This window comes from Melozone crissalis, unplaced genomic scaffold (assembly GCF_028551555.1).
Source record: "Melozone crissalis strain CALT ecotype California unplaced genomic scaffold, PUWL_Pcris_2 ptg000004l_1, whole genome shotgun sequence".
Classification (NCBI taxonomy): Eukaryota; Metazoa; Chordata; class Aves; order Passeriformes; family Passerellidae; genus Melozone; species Melozone crissalis.
Window position 1 is genome coordinate 7,234,812 of NW_026535782.1, and position 17,596 is coordinate 7,252,407.

The 17,596-nt window shown below is 43.1% G+C and overlaps 1 protein-coding gene across 2 annotated transcripts in view; it reads left to right on the plus strand.

Moving 5' to 3' along the window:
• The window catches only part of ABCD2 (ATP binding cassette subfamily D member 2), a 41,190-nt gene extending 29,645 nt beyond the window's left edge, over positions 1-11,545 (plus strand). For both annotated transcript variants that reach the window (XM_054276111.1, XM_054276103.1), the window contains exons 8-10: positions 6,239-6,323; positions 7,032-7,157; positions 8,732-11,545. In XM_054276111.1, coding sequence (XP_054132086.1) covers positions 6,239-6,323; positions 7,032-7,157; positions 8,732-8,942 — 422 coding nt within the window. In that variant the 3' untranslated portion in view covers positions 8,943-11,545. The remainder of the gene's footprint in view (positions 1-6,238; positions 6,324-7,031; positions 7,158-8,731) is intronic.
• Positions 11,546-17,596: the final 6,051 nt, after the last annotated feature.

Consider the following 17,596-nt stretch of genomic DNA (forward strand, 5'->3'; position numbering starts at 1 on the left):
CAGAAGCTGTCTTTTTTTTTCTAAAGTATGTGTGTAGATACTTCAGAGTCTTCTCTGCACATTTTAGAGTGGGAAGCAGTAATCATTTACAACAGCAATTGTATACCTAAAGATACTTCTCCATCATGGGTTAGTGCTTCTTTGTTAAGAATGTAATAATGACTGTTGCAACGGAAAATAAGAATCTGACATTATTCTGATTCATGTTATTATTCAAATCTGATCCTCTAACACAAGAAAAAGTAGGCAGAGCTAAGCTCAGTGACCAGAACAATTGCAGAGAAGGCCTCTTCTTCCTACACTGACACTGTTATAACTATTCCTGTTAGTATACCTGAGTCACTTACTTCACTAAGTGAGGTGCACAGATTGCAGAAGAACAAGGAGGAATGTTGGAATGGGCTGCTGGAAAAGGAGGAGCAGTTAAATTGTCGGTGGTAAGAAGTTGCTGTGGAGTGTGTGCATTCACTGTGTGCTGGTACTTGTGGTTGGACTGCACAACACGTGACCCTTGGCAGCCAAAGCCACCGCCCAGCAGTCTGTGAGTGCACATGGCTGTGGTTTCTGGACTGTGTAACTGCTGGAGTGTGTACCTGCTGATGGGGCAGTCACTGTGCCCCATGTCCAAGATGGCTACAGTCACTGAAAGCCCAGGTTTGGATCAGCCTCATGCTGCTTTCCATGCCAGTGAAAGTATTTATTGCTGACCCTGTTCTTGCTCTTCTGCCCGTCTGACTGCACATGCACAACACACACAATCTATTAACAAGGGCTAGAGGACACTGTTAATGTTCACTGGTGCTGTACTGAAGCTCAGGATAAGGGCACACTGTGCAGAAGTTTGCCCAAACAAATGCTGGGGAAAAATGTGTCTTAGTGCTTTGTGATCTAAAGTGACAGAAGTGGGCAAAGCTGGGAAACAGGGAGAGAGATTAGCACATACCAGGAAGTTTTTAGGACCATAATATACTTACTTGTTCCCTTTTCTTCTTGGGCATTTACAGGAGACAAGTGCCAAGGTAGGAGCAGAGAGGAAATCTGTGACATATGATTTGACACATTACATGGATTTCATATACTTAGTTATTTTTAAAAGCTGCCCTGGTCTGGGATAAAGACTTGTGTTCTGGGGTTTCTTGAACCAGCAAGACAGAAATACTCTCTGAAAGTGAGCAGTCAAAAGTTTTTGTTTATACGTAGACTAACATGTTTTAACTCCAATTTTTATTTTATTCTTTTGCTTAAAATCATATTTTTAAACTAAAAATATTTTTCTTAAAAATGGAACATTTTTCTTTCTGAAATAATGAAAAATCTCATATAAACCTCTGGTGCTTTCACTGATCACAAATGTTGTGTGTGTGTATAATCTGACACTTTTCAGTTTTTTGTTCTGCTCCTCATGGGCAGTTATGAAAAAGCCAGATGAAGCCAGAGGTGCAAAACTTTGACTCAAATTATTTGTTCAGGCATGACTTTATTGTTTTTAACTGAATTACTTCCACATTGCAACAGTACAAGGATCACTGCATTCCAAGTATTGTGTCTGATGTTGTTTCTGTTGCTGCCAATGACAGAAATTCCTCTCTTTTTCTAGCATTAAGGTTTGATCCAGTGTCTTGGTTTGGAAAGACAGGAGTCTGCTAAGGAAGACAGGAGCCTTCCCTGAAATGGAAACTGTAAACCCCCTCCCTCCAAATTGCTATAAATTTTAAATTAAGGGGCTCTCAGGCAAAAAATACGGGAGCAGGAATAACAGTTCTTTATTAGGGAAGAAAATAAAAAGATAAAATAATCCATGCAGCAAACCAAAACAACACTGACAGAGTCAGAATAAAACCTGACACCCTGTTGGTCAGGTTGTTGGTAGCAGTCCAATTGGAAATGTGGCTGCAGTCCTCCTGGAGTGTCAGGTGTGGTTCTGTTGGAGCAGGGATCCTGTAGAAAGGGTGGAGTCTTACTCTTGAAGATCCAGTTGAAGAGGCAGCTGCTGTTCCTCTGGGAAATCCAGTGGAGAAGCTGTGCTGGCTTTCCAGAACCTCAAGATTATATCCAGGTAGGAATGCTTGGCTCCTCCCTCTGGGTGGAGCATCTCACAATGGGATGCTATAGTTCTTATCAGTCATGCAGTGACATTGAATAGCCTGTTATCAGCAGATGTCTCCCTGGAGGGAGGATTGGTTGTGACAGAGATAAGGAAAACTGCCATACAAATAGAATACATCTTGCCTTGCAATCTGGGACACTCAGTTAGAGGGAAGTAAAATAAATAGCCCAATTTGACATTTAGCTTCTGTCTTACCCTCATGAAACATTTTTCAGTTGGCATCAACAGAATACATCAAATCCACCAGAACAACAATTCCCCTCCCCAACACCGCTGTTCTGGATGCTCCTGAGCCCAAGCCCTCGATGAACCCAGTGTAGTGGCTGTTGGCAGTAGCCCCCTTGCTGCTGGAGGCAGAGGTTCCTTTCCACACTAATGTTTTTCTCAATACCTGGACATTAGACAAATGCTGTTTTATTACTTAGCTTTTTATTATCTGTAAGGTGCCCCCATCAACACCTGTAAAGTTGTTGGCTCTACCAGTGCCATAATTTCATACAAATGAAAGTTGTATTCAGTGTGTGTGGTGAGAAAGCATGTCCAGAAATAGGGGCTAAAAGCATACAGATATGCAGTACATACACATAAAGTAGTTCCTTGTGACTTGCTTTGAAAATCTGTGAATATTTACCAAGTGTCAGAGGAGAGGCAGCCCTGGGCTGCTGACTGCCTGTCACACAGAGGAGCCGTGAGGCCGCGAGCTGCGCCGTGCACGCGTGACTGGGCCTGTCCGGTTGGGGCTGATGACATTACTGAGCAAGTTCAACCTGTTTATGGTTTCTCAGCACCCCAGATTATAACTATTCCTCATTATTTTGCACATTTGTCATATCTTTGGGTGTTGTCCAGGGAGCTTTTGTGCTAGGCCGTGTATAAACAGACGGACAAGCCCATTTCCTCTCTCTGAGATTATTTCACCTGATCTCTTTAGCCCTGGATTTGCTTTTGTTACTGGTACCAGCAGGAACTCTGGAGAGCTCTGCCAGCTTTTCCAGTGGCTCTGGAAATCCAGAGACAAAAATCCCTGCAGTGTCCTACTGAGCTGGGGCTCATGGAATCCATGGTCTCTTTGTTCCTTGCTCAGCTCTGGGTTGTCCTTGCATATTCATCCTGCACAGCACTGGGCTCTCTTTACAAACACAGTGAAAAAGGCTTCCAGCCCAAAAGCTCAGCAGGGGTGGACTCTCTGGCTGTGATTTGCTGTGTTAGCCTTTCTTCTGTCCTTCAGTCCATGTCTGATAAGGTGCTTTGGAATGTAGATCTGAAAAAGGAACTTTTAAGCTTATCTTTTCATGGCAGCTGAATGCTCATTCCTGCATGAAAATGCAAGGATTCACAAGGATGAAGGATGCAGAGAACTGTGGATCCCAGAAGTAACCTGTTTGGGTTTTGCCAAATAAAGCTTGCATTTTCCTTCAGAAAATTGAGATAAAGGAATTATAAAAGAAGCCATGCCAGAAAATAAAATGCTGCTATCCTGAGGCTATCACCAGTTTTTGCAGGCAGCTGTATGTATTTCTGCTGCTGTTACTGTGCCCCAGCACATTAAACGTGTTCTTTGTCTTACTGGCTGCAAAAGCCATAACCAGAAGGTGGGCTAGGAATTTGGACTCTGAAAGCCAGGATTGTGCTTGCACTTGTGAGAGATTTGTGTTGCATTCATGGGCAAGCCATTTCATTTCTTCATTTCTGAAGTGGATGTAGTTATGGGTGACCTAAGCCACTGACTTGGCTGTTATTTCCAGAATACTTCAGTACCTTCACTGACCTGTGCCATGTCAGCAGGAAGAAACAGGAGACAAGTAGGCGCACTGTTGTTCACAGACAGAGGGGAGCCAGTTTAGCGTGAGTTACAATGCCTAAGTGTTCAGATGAAATTATTTAGACATTAGAAAAGAGTTTTTTAAAGGGATAATATAAAATTGCACACTTCCTTATCTGTTGTTTGAGGCATTCCATGTGGAAAATAGGAGAGTTCAGGGAGGGTGCCAGGCAGGAAGAGACAAGATGTGCATGTCGTACTCAGTTAGAATGTAAGTTGAAGTAACCACAGAGATGACCATTGTATCCTGGTAAATTAAAAGGTTAAATCTTACACCTTTAGAGTAAATAATAGAATTCTTTTGCTGACAAGAGGATGGTTCTTTCTGAACTTCATTCCCTTTTTTGTCTTTTAATAAGCCTTTATAAACCAGCTGATCAGGAAGAAACTGTATGAACAGAGGCACTGCTCCCCCAGGCACATGTGCACCCCCACCCCAGCTCAGATCCAGGTCCTGAAGCTCATCTGTATTCTCAGCTTTAAAATAACAGAACATAAGCAGCACCTTGAGTGTTGTCTTTAGAAGCATAGTTGTTTCTATGGCTTTTGTGAAGAACCATTCCCATCCCTTGCCAGAGCCCTTTGCCAAAAGGGAGTGCTCCAGGTGTTTTACAGTGCTTTTTGGAAGCTCAGGTGTTGGTGGAAGAGCACTCCAGCTCTCTGTGAGGTCCCAGCACTGGGACTGCTCAGCAATAGCAGCCTGTGTGTATCTGTTCCCTTTACCAGAGGTGATTCCCTTTACCAAATGGTGATTCAGTTAATCACTACACAGCTCCATCTTTATTGGAGCCAGCTGATAGAAAGCACTTTATGTGCTCCTGGGAGGCTACCACTGGCATCCTTTAACAAGAATGGAAGGAAAACAGGGGAAAACTATAGGATCACTAAAGGTGATGTCTTTCTTGCATATGCCTGTTTTTTTAATCTAACTTTATAAATATTTCTTTAAAAATAATTACTTTAGATTTTCTAATTTTATGTAGAGCAATGAAATTTAGTCTCTGTCATTATCAATTACTGGTTTTGATCACACAGCTCCCCATCAGATGTTTCACTGATGTTTTGTTCAGTCCTGCCAAGCCGTGGTATAGCACCAAGCACAGGCAGAGCAGTGCCAAGCCTCCTGCACCTTCACAAGCCCCATTGTCTCATAATTGTTCAGGTATCAGAAATAACACAGCCCACCCTCCTTGCTTTATCCTATTTATAGTCTTTTCTGGCAAATATTTTTTTTTTAAGTTTGGCAGTGGCAGAAAAGGGATTTTGACTGTGTTATTAACTTTTTAGTTACAGTATTTCTGGAGCTGATCTGAGAAAATGTTCTCTTCCTCTCAGCCCTGCTTCAGCTGCTTGCCTCATGAATAGATGATCTGTTGAGAAAAATGTCTTATCAGATTTTTTTGCTACATCCACACTGTTCTTTTTGGAAACTCATCTATTTTGCTACTCTATCCATCTGGATTGTTTGACTGAAAACTTACTTTCAGTAAGGAAATTTGTTACTTTATTTTTTTCTATAGGAGGAATTAATCATGCCCAAGTACTCACAGAACACCGGTCTGCTGTAAGATTACAGATAAAATACTTCATGCTTGTGGCATGTACCTGAAAGTGATAAAGAAATAAATCATTTAGAGACCATGCAGAATATTAAATAAGGATACCTCATGTTATAGCAGTTGTGGGTTATTTTTAAATACAAGGTACTAGAAAATTTTTGTAGAAGATTCTCCTGCCTGATTGCAGTTTTGCTGCCTGTCTGTGCTCATGGATACATCCCTTTGTCTGCAGTTGTGTTTCTGTTGGGTTTGCTCACAGTTTTCTTTGCCTGCAGTAGTGAGTGCAGTCTGACACTGCTCTTTATTTTTTACACTCTATTTCTTTTACTTTGCTTTTAAATTTCCACTCATACCTTTCAAGAAAAAACAGAGAATTGGTCCATGAAACAAGTATGAATTGTTCCATGAAACAAGTATGACAGAATAAAATTACTAGTTATATACAAGTCAAAGAGTTTTTTTCAAAGAAGTGGTAAATAAAGTTTTTTGAAAATATCTATATGACCAAAAATTCTAAATTCCACTTTCAAATTTGTCATGATATAAGGGACATTTTTCCAGTTGATTGCCAGTGGATAGGCATTGAGATATTTCAGAAGATGTGATTCAGTAGCCTGAGCTGTCTCTTCTGCAGTTGAAATTCTCTTTATGATTCAGGTTAGAGATTGCTGAAGTGCTGCAAGTGAAGTTGCATTTCTTACATTAACTTATATTGTCCTGACTCATTTTTTTTTGCATTTTTTTAAAAAGGCTGGGATGCTATCATGGATTGGAAAGATGTCTTATCAGGAGGAGAAAAACAAAGGATGGGCATGGCCCGGATGTTTTACCACAAGTAAGTGTTATGGTTCATTCCTTAAGAAGCATTTGAAAATGAGAAGGAGCTTTGCAGATCCTGTTACAGTTTGAGCAGTGGTAGACTATAATCTGCATGCAATATGCAGCACTGTCTAGCATAGGACCTGCATAAATCTTGTTTATTCATTCAAGCTCTGTCTTTGGTTTTGGTCTTCTTAAGCTTTGCTTTTGGCAACATAGCATTACCTTTTTCAGATATTTTGTTCTGTAAGATCTCAGGCACAAGCATCATCCCTCCTACAAATGTTCCCAAAGTGTGATGGACTGTTGCAAGAAGCTCTTGGAGTTTGAAAGCCAAGCTCCTTAACCATTTTTGATTTTGGAGACTGCAAGCACATAAAGCCAGTCCTTACATAGCAGTGGATAGGAAGCTTCAAGTTGACTTTAGCTACTGCATGACTTGATGAGTACAAAATAATACTAGGTCAGACTAGGACATAGCAGGTAGATCACTGTGTACTCAAATGGGACAGGAAATAAACCCCATTTTTCCTGGAAGATGTCTTTTCACCTGAATAATGCATGGAAACTTCATGTTGTTTCCAGCCAGCTTCCAGCTGTAAATAAGGGACAGCTGTCTGGCAAAAATAGCTCACTGCTTCCTGTTGTTCTTTCAATTAAACCTTGTACATGGGAGTACTGTCCAAAACCTAGAAGAATAATGTTCTTTATCTACTTTTAAAAGGCCAAAATATGCATTGCTGGATGAATGTACGAGTGCTGTAAGCATTGATGTTGAAGGAAAGATATTCCAAGCTGCAAAAGCTGCTGGGATATCCCTGCTTTCCATAACACACAGACCTTCTCTTTGGTAAGTATATGCAGGGCTGTATCATGCTCCTTGCTTTTAGCTCTCTGACAAGCAGTGGATTGGTCTTTATTCTTTGTGCTGGGGCAGTTGTTTAGTCAATATCTACTGCAGTTTCTAAGATAAGTTGTCTACAACAGTAGTGATGTAAATTAATTTAACATGGATTTTTTTCATTCTTTGAAAGGTATTTTTTCATGCCTCCTCTTTTTCTAATGTGTTTCAGTAATTAAAATGCAAATGTCTAAGAGGTAATTAATTAGGCTATGCCACAGCCACAACAGGTATCACCAGATTATTCTGTAAAGGTGACTAGATACATGAGGTGTCCTGGGGGAGTTTACCAGTGCAGGGAGAAGATGGGAAACATTGCAAGTGGTTAAACTTCTTCATTCTTCCACAGGAATACTATGTTTATATTTTTAACAATTGTGTCCTCTATCTGCAGCATTTGGCTTCTTGATTTTTTGGGAGTTTGGTGGTGGAAAAATAGAAGGATGGGTTAAAAAGGACAATAGGCAAAAAGTGGTGGATATTAGTCTGGAGATGAGTCTCTTTTCAGTCCCTTGTCATAAGCCATTGAGTTTACTAAAGTTCTCACATTCCCTGGATGAGATTTACAGTCAGTGTTTTATGATGCGTTTTACCTCCTATAATTTATAGTTATAAATTACGCAGTCATACCAGCAGCTCTGAGGGAACTCTTTGCCCTTCCTCTGGCACCTCCTGAAAAATGTTTTGTCAGGTCCTGACAAACTCCACATGTACACCTTTGAATATTTTCAATGCACACACCCTGATACTCACTGAAAGATCTGTTACTCCTGTACAGACTTTTTTATTTTGACCCCTTTCAAATTGAACCATGTTTGAGGAATAAAGTTACCTTTAGCCAACCTTTTAAGACACAGGGGAACAAACTGAGGTGCAATTTGAACAAATTTTGAGTTTTATCAGTTGGATCAGGTGCATCATGCCTGCTTCACTATATTTGCTGTTAAGGAGATAAGACATCTATCAGAAAGGGAGGTAAATAAAAAAAACTGGGACTAGAATTCCTGAGGGAGAAATTAACCTTGTCTGATGCTGCTGTTCTAGCTCCTGGGCAAAAAGGCATCTGATGAAGTTGTAGTGAAGGCAGCTGAAGCTGCCAACAATGTTTCTGAGAAGGAGGCAGTAAGAGGGACAGCGGGTGACGAGTGGACCTTCCATGGCCCTGCTGCCCACTCCTGCCAGCATCCCTGCAGGAAAGGGGCTCAGAGCCTGGGCTGCAGAGGCAATGATTGCCCCTGCTGGGAGCTCACACCAGTGTTGCTGCTTCCAGCTGGCACCCGCTGAATTTCACTATTGGCCTGGGGCAGTCCTGGTGACAGGCTTTGAAATACCCAAATCCCTTATGAAAGAGTGTCCTGGGATCACAAGTCGTTGAATAAAAAAGTCTTACCCAGTGATCCAGAGCTGGACAGCTCAAATTCCTTAGAGGCACCTTTGAAAAGAGACACATACATCCAAATTTGCATGCAAGAAGGAAGCATCTGTTCCCTGAGCCATTACTGATGTTTCAATTTCTGCTGCAGGAAGTACCACACTCACTTGCTGCAGTTTGATGGACAAGGGGGCTGGCGTTTTGAGCAGCTGGACACCGCCATCCGTTTGTCACTGAGTGAGGAAAAACAGAGACTGGAATCCCAGCTTGCAGGAATTCCTAAAATGCAGCAGAGACTCAATGAACTGTGTAAAATCCTAGGAGAAGATTCAGTGCTTAAAACAATGGACAAAGAAGAATAAATAATTTATGGTTTATGTTTTTAAAAATATTTTTTTAGTTAAAAGCATTACAAATTCAGCCATTATCCTTTGCATGCATTGTGACAGAGGCTTAGAGCATAGCAAAACACAGCCAGCAGAAAATAATGCTCTGAATGCTATGTAAGACTTCAGTGTTTTAGTATTAGGGAGGAAAGTGGTTGAACTGTGAAAAGAAAATAAGCAAGTGCGCAGAGTATAAGATTAGTCATTAAAGCTTATGTTAATTCCTAGTGAAAGCCCAATTCACTGCAAGAAACAACCAACACTCTTAGGGTTTATAGGTGAATTTTTGCCTGGGACTTGGCCTGCAGAATGTGCTCTTGTACCGGTCACTGTGTGCGAATGACGTGCCTGCTACGCAGAGCAGCCGGGCATGACACTCAGGCATGGAGCACAGCAGGGGCACTCTCTGGGTGAGTATGCAGATGCATGCAAAAATCTCATTTGGGTACAAGGAACATTCTCTCAGCCCATGTAAAACAAGATTTCTGTTCTACTACTGAATAGTATCCATGCCTTTACCTGCATTTCCATAGGAAATAATGTAATAGGCTGACCAGAGACAACTGTCTGAGCAAGCCACTGCCCTCATGACAGAGAAGCAGGGACAGAGCTAAACATGTAATGTACTTGTGCTTTATGCCATTACACATAGCTTCAGAGGCTCTTTGCCCTTCATGATACATCAATTCCTTCAGGGGATTATTTATGTCCCTTACTCAGTAACCTCTGGTGGTGTGGATGGAGCACTGGGCCTGGCAACAAGTGACTTAGTTTTGGCTTGACTAAATCATTCATCTTCTCTATGGGTCCAATCCAGCTGGCACCCATGTCTGACCCAGTTCCTCCTTTGGCATAATCACAGTATAGACACTTGTTTGTTCCACGAGACACTTTATGGTGGGAAGGACTGTAGGAGAAGCAAATGGCAGTTTCTAACAATATGCTGAATTCTCAGGCATGGCTATCCTGCCAAATGAAATGCACTTATAAAGGTCTGTGAAAAGTTAGAGCATTTGGTAACCACTAATGAATATACCTTCCATATTTTGGTGGAGTGACTGAATATTGCCCTCCCTGTGAGCAAATGCACTGGGTAACAGCCTTGCTTTCAGATGCACTCACTGCTTGTCCCATCAGCTTTTCAGTTCAGGTCCCCATTCAGTCAGAAGGTGCTTTAACAAAATACCCCGAGACCCTGAGACAGTGCTGGCCTGAGTGCCTTGCTGAATGCAAAAGCTGGAGAATTAGAAATGAGGATGTGAATGTATTTAGGAGGTCCTGTTCTCTCTGAGTGCACAGCAAAGGGGCAGCTCAGGAGTGAAGATCAGGAGGGGAAAGAACCTTTGCAGATGGGCAAATGAGCCTTAGCCAAGATGTAGCAATCCTGAAGTTTGTTGGTGTTTTTTTTTCCCTAGAAATGTGTGATTCCTTAGAAGATTTCTGTCTGTTGTTCTTAGTCTGAGAGGCAGTGCATAAACTGCTAAGAGCTGCTTGGAGAGGAGAAATATTTCAGGGGCATTTGTTGAGCTGGAAATGTTTGAGCACCCTAATGTTAATATAACCTGCTTCTTTTTTTCTGATTGCATCAGGAAAAAGAGGAAGATGAATTACCTCCATCTGCCAAATCCCAGTCCAGTGCACTAACCATTAGCCCATATTCCTTCTCAGTGTGCTCAGCTCACTGCTTGGTATGGCATTTGCACCAGAAAATGGAGCAAGTCTGCTCCCTCCAGTGTCTGTAGCTTGAATGTAACTCTGTCATTTACCCTGGTGACAACAATTGGTTCCTTTCATTAGTTTTTTTCCTGTAGAGCCCCCTGAGACATCTCACTGATACAGAAAGGAATGCTCCTAGGAACCTTTGAAAAGGCTGAAAAATGAAGGTTCAAGATAATAAGATGTTGTGTCGTAAAGCACAGATGGAGGTCACTGCTGGGGTGCCTGACAAGTGTGTGCATTTCAATTTGCAAATGTCTGTGCTTGTCCCTCTCCCTCGAGGTGAGCTTTCCCCTTTCTCATCTTCAAAGCAAAATTCATAACTGCTAAGGAAAAAAGAAGTCAGCCAAGAATCTGTTCTCAGTGAGCATAACTGAGATGACTGATGAGTGTAAAAGCTTGCAGGTTTCTGATTGATGTTTCTCTAAGATGAGATGAATCAGGGCACACCATGCACATCCCCTTGTCCCAGCTGCAGAGCATCCTGCTAGCACAAGGCAGCCCCAAAGCCACTTTTCCACAAGCCTTTCCAAGCCAGGACCTGAGGTGGAGCAAGGGCATTGCTGTTCCCCACCTCTCCATTGAGCACTTTAACATGTGGCTGGGAACTAAACCAGGGTTATCCACTCCCTGAATGAGTGGGATACTGAAAGGTGCTGAAGAATTGGCCCAGTTTGGCACAGCTCCAGATATCCCACCAAAGCTCTGCCCCTGTGTTTGACTTGCTGGCAGCCACTAAAGGCAGCACCTGAAATCTGCTGGATGCCTTACAGAGATCAAAGCTGGATATCCCTCATGGCACAAAACAAATCTCTTCTGAGGAAAACATGCTTAGTAGAAGAAATTTTGTTTGCTGCTGGTTTTTTTTTAATGAGATTATACATAAAACATATGAAATTTATATATGTTACTGAAATTTTGATGTTATGAATTTTAATGTTACGAAATTTTGATGAAAACTGAAATCAGACCTGGATCAATCTCATAGTATTTTCTTTGAAGTTCAACATTTATTTCTTGGATCCAGTAATAGACAACCATTCCCATTCAGCTGTGTGGTGTAAAATACTCCAGCACCTCACTCAGCTGTTTGTGTTCCTGTAGGCATGGCCAGAACATTAGAGGCCACTCTGAGAAAAAACACTTCTCTAAACAGGAACTTCCTGAGTGATACCTGGCTGGTTTTAGAAGGAATTTCTCTACTAGGGCCTCGTTATATTTCAAGTTAGTTTTGTGGCAGGAAGAGGAGCTGCCCTGGAGGTATTTTCTGCAAACTTTCTGTGCTGTTCCAAGGGCCAGTTGAGACTGGAGTCTCCGTTTCTGTCTCTGGAGAGTTTTACAGGGCATAGTCCAGCTCATTTGGTGCTGCTTTGGGCCCAGCCTAGCAGAGGTGCATGCTCGCTGCTCAGGAATGGCTCCTGGAGAACTGTTCTGGAGCCAGGGCATGGGCACCACATGGCCCTGGCCGTGCACGGGGGTCAGAGTGGGACAGGATACCTTGGTGGAAGCTTTCTTGTGCAATGAGAGCTGCTTATGAATGTCCATTCTCTTTTTGGTGTTGAGGAGCTGCGGCTCCCCAGGAGGCTGAGGAAGTGAGTTTTGGCCTCCTTTCTGCCTGTCATACCTGTCTGGAGCTGGCCAGACCCTGTCATGGTGTCTGTGCATTCTGGGCTGGGTTCTGCCCAGTGCTGAGCACACCCTCTCACTCCCCGGGGCTCAGGGCACACTGGATTGCCTGGGGCTGTTTGCACCTACAAGTCTGTTTGCACAGGTGATGGGCAACATTCATACCTGCTTCAGGCAGGTGGGATCTGTACAACAAAAATACGAGTTCTTCACTTCAGCGTGTTCAGATAATGCAGAGTGTTTTTGCAAGAATGTTCAGAATGAAAGGACACAATTTTTGTGCGAGGGATTTCACTATTTTAACCTGGGAGGACTTTATTTTTTACTTAGTTTTGGGGTCAGACTCATTCCTGGTTTGGACTTGGAAGTCCTCCTTCTGCAGGGACAGAAAACCTCACATATGTTTAAAGGAATTTTTCAAAAGCAGTGGCATTTGTATTTGAGTAGGGAATGAAGGACTGGGTATTGAATGGGATATTTTAGAGAAAGTTATATCTTAAAGCAAATGAACACATCTACAGTCCACTCAAACTTATGAATGGTGATAATGCATGTCAAAGTCAAATTTCTGAGCCAATCATATAAAGAAATCCCCCTACTGAGCTGTTCTTGAAGCTTAGGAGAACTGAACTGTTAATCAAATGTGTCTTTGTTTTGTTTATGTTTGATATTAATGCCTTTTAAGAGCAGACAATTTATAAAGCAATAAAATATGCTTTACAGTTGTAATTTATTCCAATCTGAAATAAAACATGTTGCATTTACTTTCAGTTTACAGTGTTCCGTATGAGTCATTCACAAAGCAGTCAGGACCTGCCTGCGTGTGCTCTGGGAGTCCTTTCCCAACCCTTGTTTCTGTGATGGAGCAGGAAAGCTGGGGTGGATGCTGTGCATTTTCAAGTTAAAACAAGTATTTTATTCCTAGGTCAGGCTGGCATCAAAGGCTGCTGTGGGGTTTCTCATTTTTCACGCCATCCACTTCGGTGTGTACCTGACAGGAAGGTGACAAGAGCTGCCACCCCTTGCTGGGGCTTTTACACCAAGCAGTGAGCCAGAGGACCCTGTCAGCAGTGCAGCAGCAGCAGCAGCAGCATCACTCCCAAAGGTTGTTGTTAGGGTTTTTGTAAGACACAGTTATGCACAGAGCATCAGTGCCATCAACAAGCAAGAGCTCACACTGGCCTAGCAGAGGAGTGTTTTTCCTTAGGGAGTGTGAGGGCACTGGTTGGCTCCTTAGCAGCCTTGACCCAGAGCTGGCTTGTGTCCAGCCCCTTTCCAGCTGTGAGGTACTGTGTGGTGCAGGACCTGGATTGTGCAGTGGGAGAGCCAGTGGAGGTGGTGGTCACTTGAGAATTAGATTCTTATGGATGACTGAAGTCCAGTCCCCTGTGCCTCCCTTGCAGCCACTGCAGCCACTCAGAGGGACAGCACTGGCAGAGAGTGAAGTCCAGGACATGAGCAATGAGAAATTCATTTCTGGGGGTCTCTGAGCAGGCTGTAGGACCAGGCTGGGGCTGATGCATCAAACTGTGGTAGTGGAGAAGTTGAGCTGAAAGCGGAGGCTGCCCTTCAGTTTCACCTTTTTTTGTCAAGAAATGCTTTGGTGTCCACTCCTTGGAGAGCATTCCTGCTTTCTGATCAGGAGCACTGGTGTCATGGGTTTGATGTGAAGTGTCAAAGCCCTGAGCCTCTGCCCAAGGGTTAGGTATCCCCAGAAGAGAGGGAACAGCAAGGATTGCATCATGGGAGATAAAAGGACTCAGGAAATATTCAGAGCAAAGGTGTTCAAAGACTTCCCACAGGTGAAATCTTCTATTAGGGGGGGAATATCTGGAAGAACTTCTTAACGCTGTCTCTGTATTATTTCTGATTATAGCTCATTCTGCTGCACCTGCTTTGTATTTTTTAAATTAGTGTCTTTAACCTAATGTGATACCATCTCTGAGAGCATAACAGTGACTTTTAAAAAATACTGCACTGACTCAGTGCAAGTCTGATGTGTCTGAACAATCGGGTTTTAACCAGGTAATTAAAAAAGGGAGAAAGAGATTGTGATGGTGGCTGATGCAGGGCTGAGGAGCCAGCTGGGTCCTGGGGCTGGGCTCCCAGTAAACACCAGGCTGGCATGAGCTCTGGGAAAAGAACAGTCCAGAGGAGTCTGGACTGGGAGGAGCCCGATGTTAGAAAAAGAGAATAATGAAACCTGTCTTGGAAATAAAGTAATTGTGCAACAGTACATTAGTTTTCTTTTGTTGTCATCAAATATACAAAGACGTCTTTGACAAAGCATTTCTAGGATAACACAAACAAAAATCCAGACCCACTCATTTATTGATCAACTCTAGCATGAAAAAAAATTGTTATAAAAATCATTTAGATTGAAATGTCTTTAAAAGAGAGTTTATATTTGTTGGATTTTAGAGTTTCATTTCAAATAGATTCATAATGCTTTTTATAAAGACTTGAGTCATTGGGAATTAGAATTTATTCTTACCTAAATAATATGATATTGAAGCAAACCCAATCTATTTAATTTTTAAAGCAACCAAAAAAAATGCATTCAGTAATTCCAATATTCTTGTTCTTGGTTAAAATGTTCTCTGCAATTCTAGCCACAGTGGGCTATAAATACATCAAGTTTATGAGATACTTCTTTATCAGTTGGTGTTTGCTGTGCTGGTGTGTTTGGAGATCTCTGTCTTTATTATATGGGTTGCCCTGAGTCTTCCTTCCCACCCTTTAGTCCCATTTTCTGTCCCTGCTGGGATGGATGCAGTGCTGAGACATCCGGGGCAGTGCCTCTGATGGCGAGTGCTGGAGGAGAGGGAGTGAGGTGATGGGTTCTGTCTAATACATCTGCTTTTTTATAGATCCAAACACTTTGAGGAGAAGTCTCAAGGAGTAATGTCTGCACAACTAAAATGCAGCAGCTGGCAAGGTCCTAAAGCAAGGTGCTGAGGTGCAGCAGCTGGTAGTTGTAAAGCTGGGTTCTGCTGCATGCACACTCACAGGAACTGGACACTCCTGCACTGAGCAAACACTTCCCAGCATCACTTTGTACCTGCAAAGCCAGGCTGATGTAAAACTTACACAGCTCATACTTGTGAAAAATGAATAATACTCTTTTAATCCTAGCCCTCAGTTTTCATCAGAAACACACAATTGCCTTTTACAGTGTCCTTTGGAGTATTTCTAGGTAACCCATACATAAAATCTGTTCTTAAATAACAGCATGCCTTGTCTGAGCTCTGCTATTCAACCAAAATCCCTTTATAAGCAGTAGGAAATGGCAGCCATAGAAGCAAAATTCTGAAAATTGCCATATCCTTTCTAGTGCAAAGTGAGCCTACAAGGAGGTCCTGTTGCTGTCTCTTGCTGGCCTATTTTTGTCCTGTAATCATGTTACAGAGAATTCATCTCCTGTCTAATTGCCAATGTTCCCTTATGTATGTGCCATGTGGCTCATTGCTGAGCATCAGAGGATGAGGACTCTGTTTATTAGAGTCTGGCTTAAATTATTATGGGTGAAAAAGAGAGTGAACAATGTATTTCACACCAAGATGAAAGTGGAGGCAAGGTAAATCCGGCCTGGGAGGATGACTGCACTTCCCTTGTAAGGACTTCTTTCCAGGGACTTCTGAAGGGAGGTTCAATTCCTCTTTCAAGTCATGGGCTGAAAACTGCTTCTGTCTGGCAGAGGATTTAATTAGCAACCAGGAAAAAAAAAAAAACCAAACAAACAAAAAAACCAACCAGTGGCAACATCAGTTTTAAAGGTATTAAAAAGTATGTTTCTAAAAAATGAGCCTGATGTATGTTCCTGTAATTGATCTGATGTGGTACTGTCAATTTGCTGAGACCCTCTCCCCTGCTCTGACACTGGGCAAGGATGGAGCTGTTCTGGTGAGAGCTGGGACACCATCAAGGTGCTCCTCTGCCCCTCTGAGTGCCTCTGGGAAAACAGAGCTTAGTGCACTGGCATGGGCTCCAAACTTTCCAACACCTTCCCCTCCAAGAAAGGATTATTTCCTAAAAAATCTTCTCACTCTCTTGGCTTTCACTCCTGTTTTCCCTGTCCAAATTTCCAGGGGAGTTTGGAGTTCTCAAGGGCATCTTAGAGACAAACCAGATGGGCCCAAATCATGTTCTTACCTAGGACACAGCTTGAGGCTGTATCACTAAATGCCTGCCTAGTCTGCTGTGAGTGTAAGGCCATGTTCAAAGCGTTTTGGTTCAGTTTGTTTAAAGCTGTGCTTCAAGATGTGTGTTTACTTTGCTAATTCAGAGCCTCATGCTGCTGCAAGGGACATAAATGAGATGCAGAAGCTGGAAGAATTCAGACTCTAATGAAGTCAGGACAGGTTTTACTTCTGAGGGTGCTGGGGTGCTCCAGCAGAAGGTGCCTGTTTGGCACAGGGTGCTGTTTGATGGCATCTATGGCTTGTGTTGAGAGGTGCCAAACCTGGCCAGCAGGAAAGTGGGAACTCCTGTGCTGCTGGAGTCAGGACACTGCAGCACCCTGGGCTTTCATGGACAGCACAGCCACCCTGCTGAACTCTGCTGCTCAGAGAGCTTGGGAGGAAAGCACTGAAGACCTGGAGCCACGAAGGACGAGTCTCTCCGGCTCTTTTCCTGCACTTGCTGGGAGCAAGTACAGACAGACCTGAGCTGCCCCTCCCCAGCACCCATGAGAGCACAATTCAGTCAGCATTGCCCACCCTGAGAGGCACTCACTCCTTCCTCAGGAGCTGCCCTACCTTACCCAGTGCCAGGCAGAACACCATGCTGGGCTGCATGAATGCAGTGCTGGGCTGCCTCCAGCCCAGAGCACGGCCAGCAGACCTTGCTGTCTGCACCCACCTGCCCAAACAGGCCTTAGACTGGCTACAATCTATCTGGGCTTGTGCTTTAATCCTACCTGACTGTCACAATCATTTCAAGGCTTTTTTGATTCCTTGTGGGTAGAGGCAGAAGAGGCAGGGCTACACGCTCTCCTGAAGAATGAGGCGTGTGTGAGCAGAAACTATTTGATTTGTTGCCCTTGAAGATGAGTCCTCACCCACAGTGGCTCAGGTAAGAACTCTGCTGCGTGCCATGGAGAGCTTTCAGGCTGAGAGTTTCACCAGAAATACACTCCATGAGCATTCAAGAATACTCCAGACCTGGGAGAGTTCTTAATCTTCTGTCTTGCTTCTTTAACTCAACCAGATGGTTCTGCAGCTGACTGAGCACCAGATTCAGGCACAAATACCCAAACTCTTGTGTGTTGTCTCTTTTTCAGGTTTCCT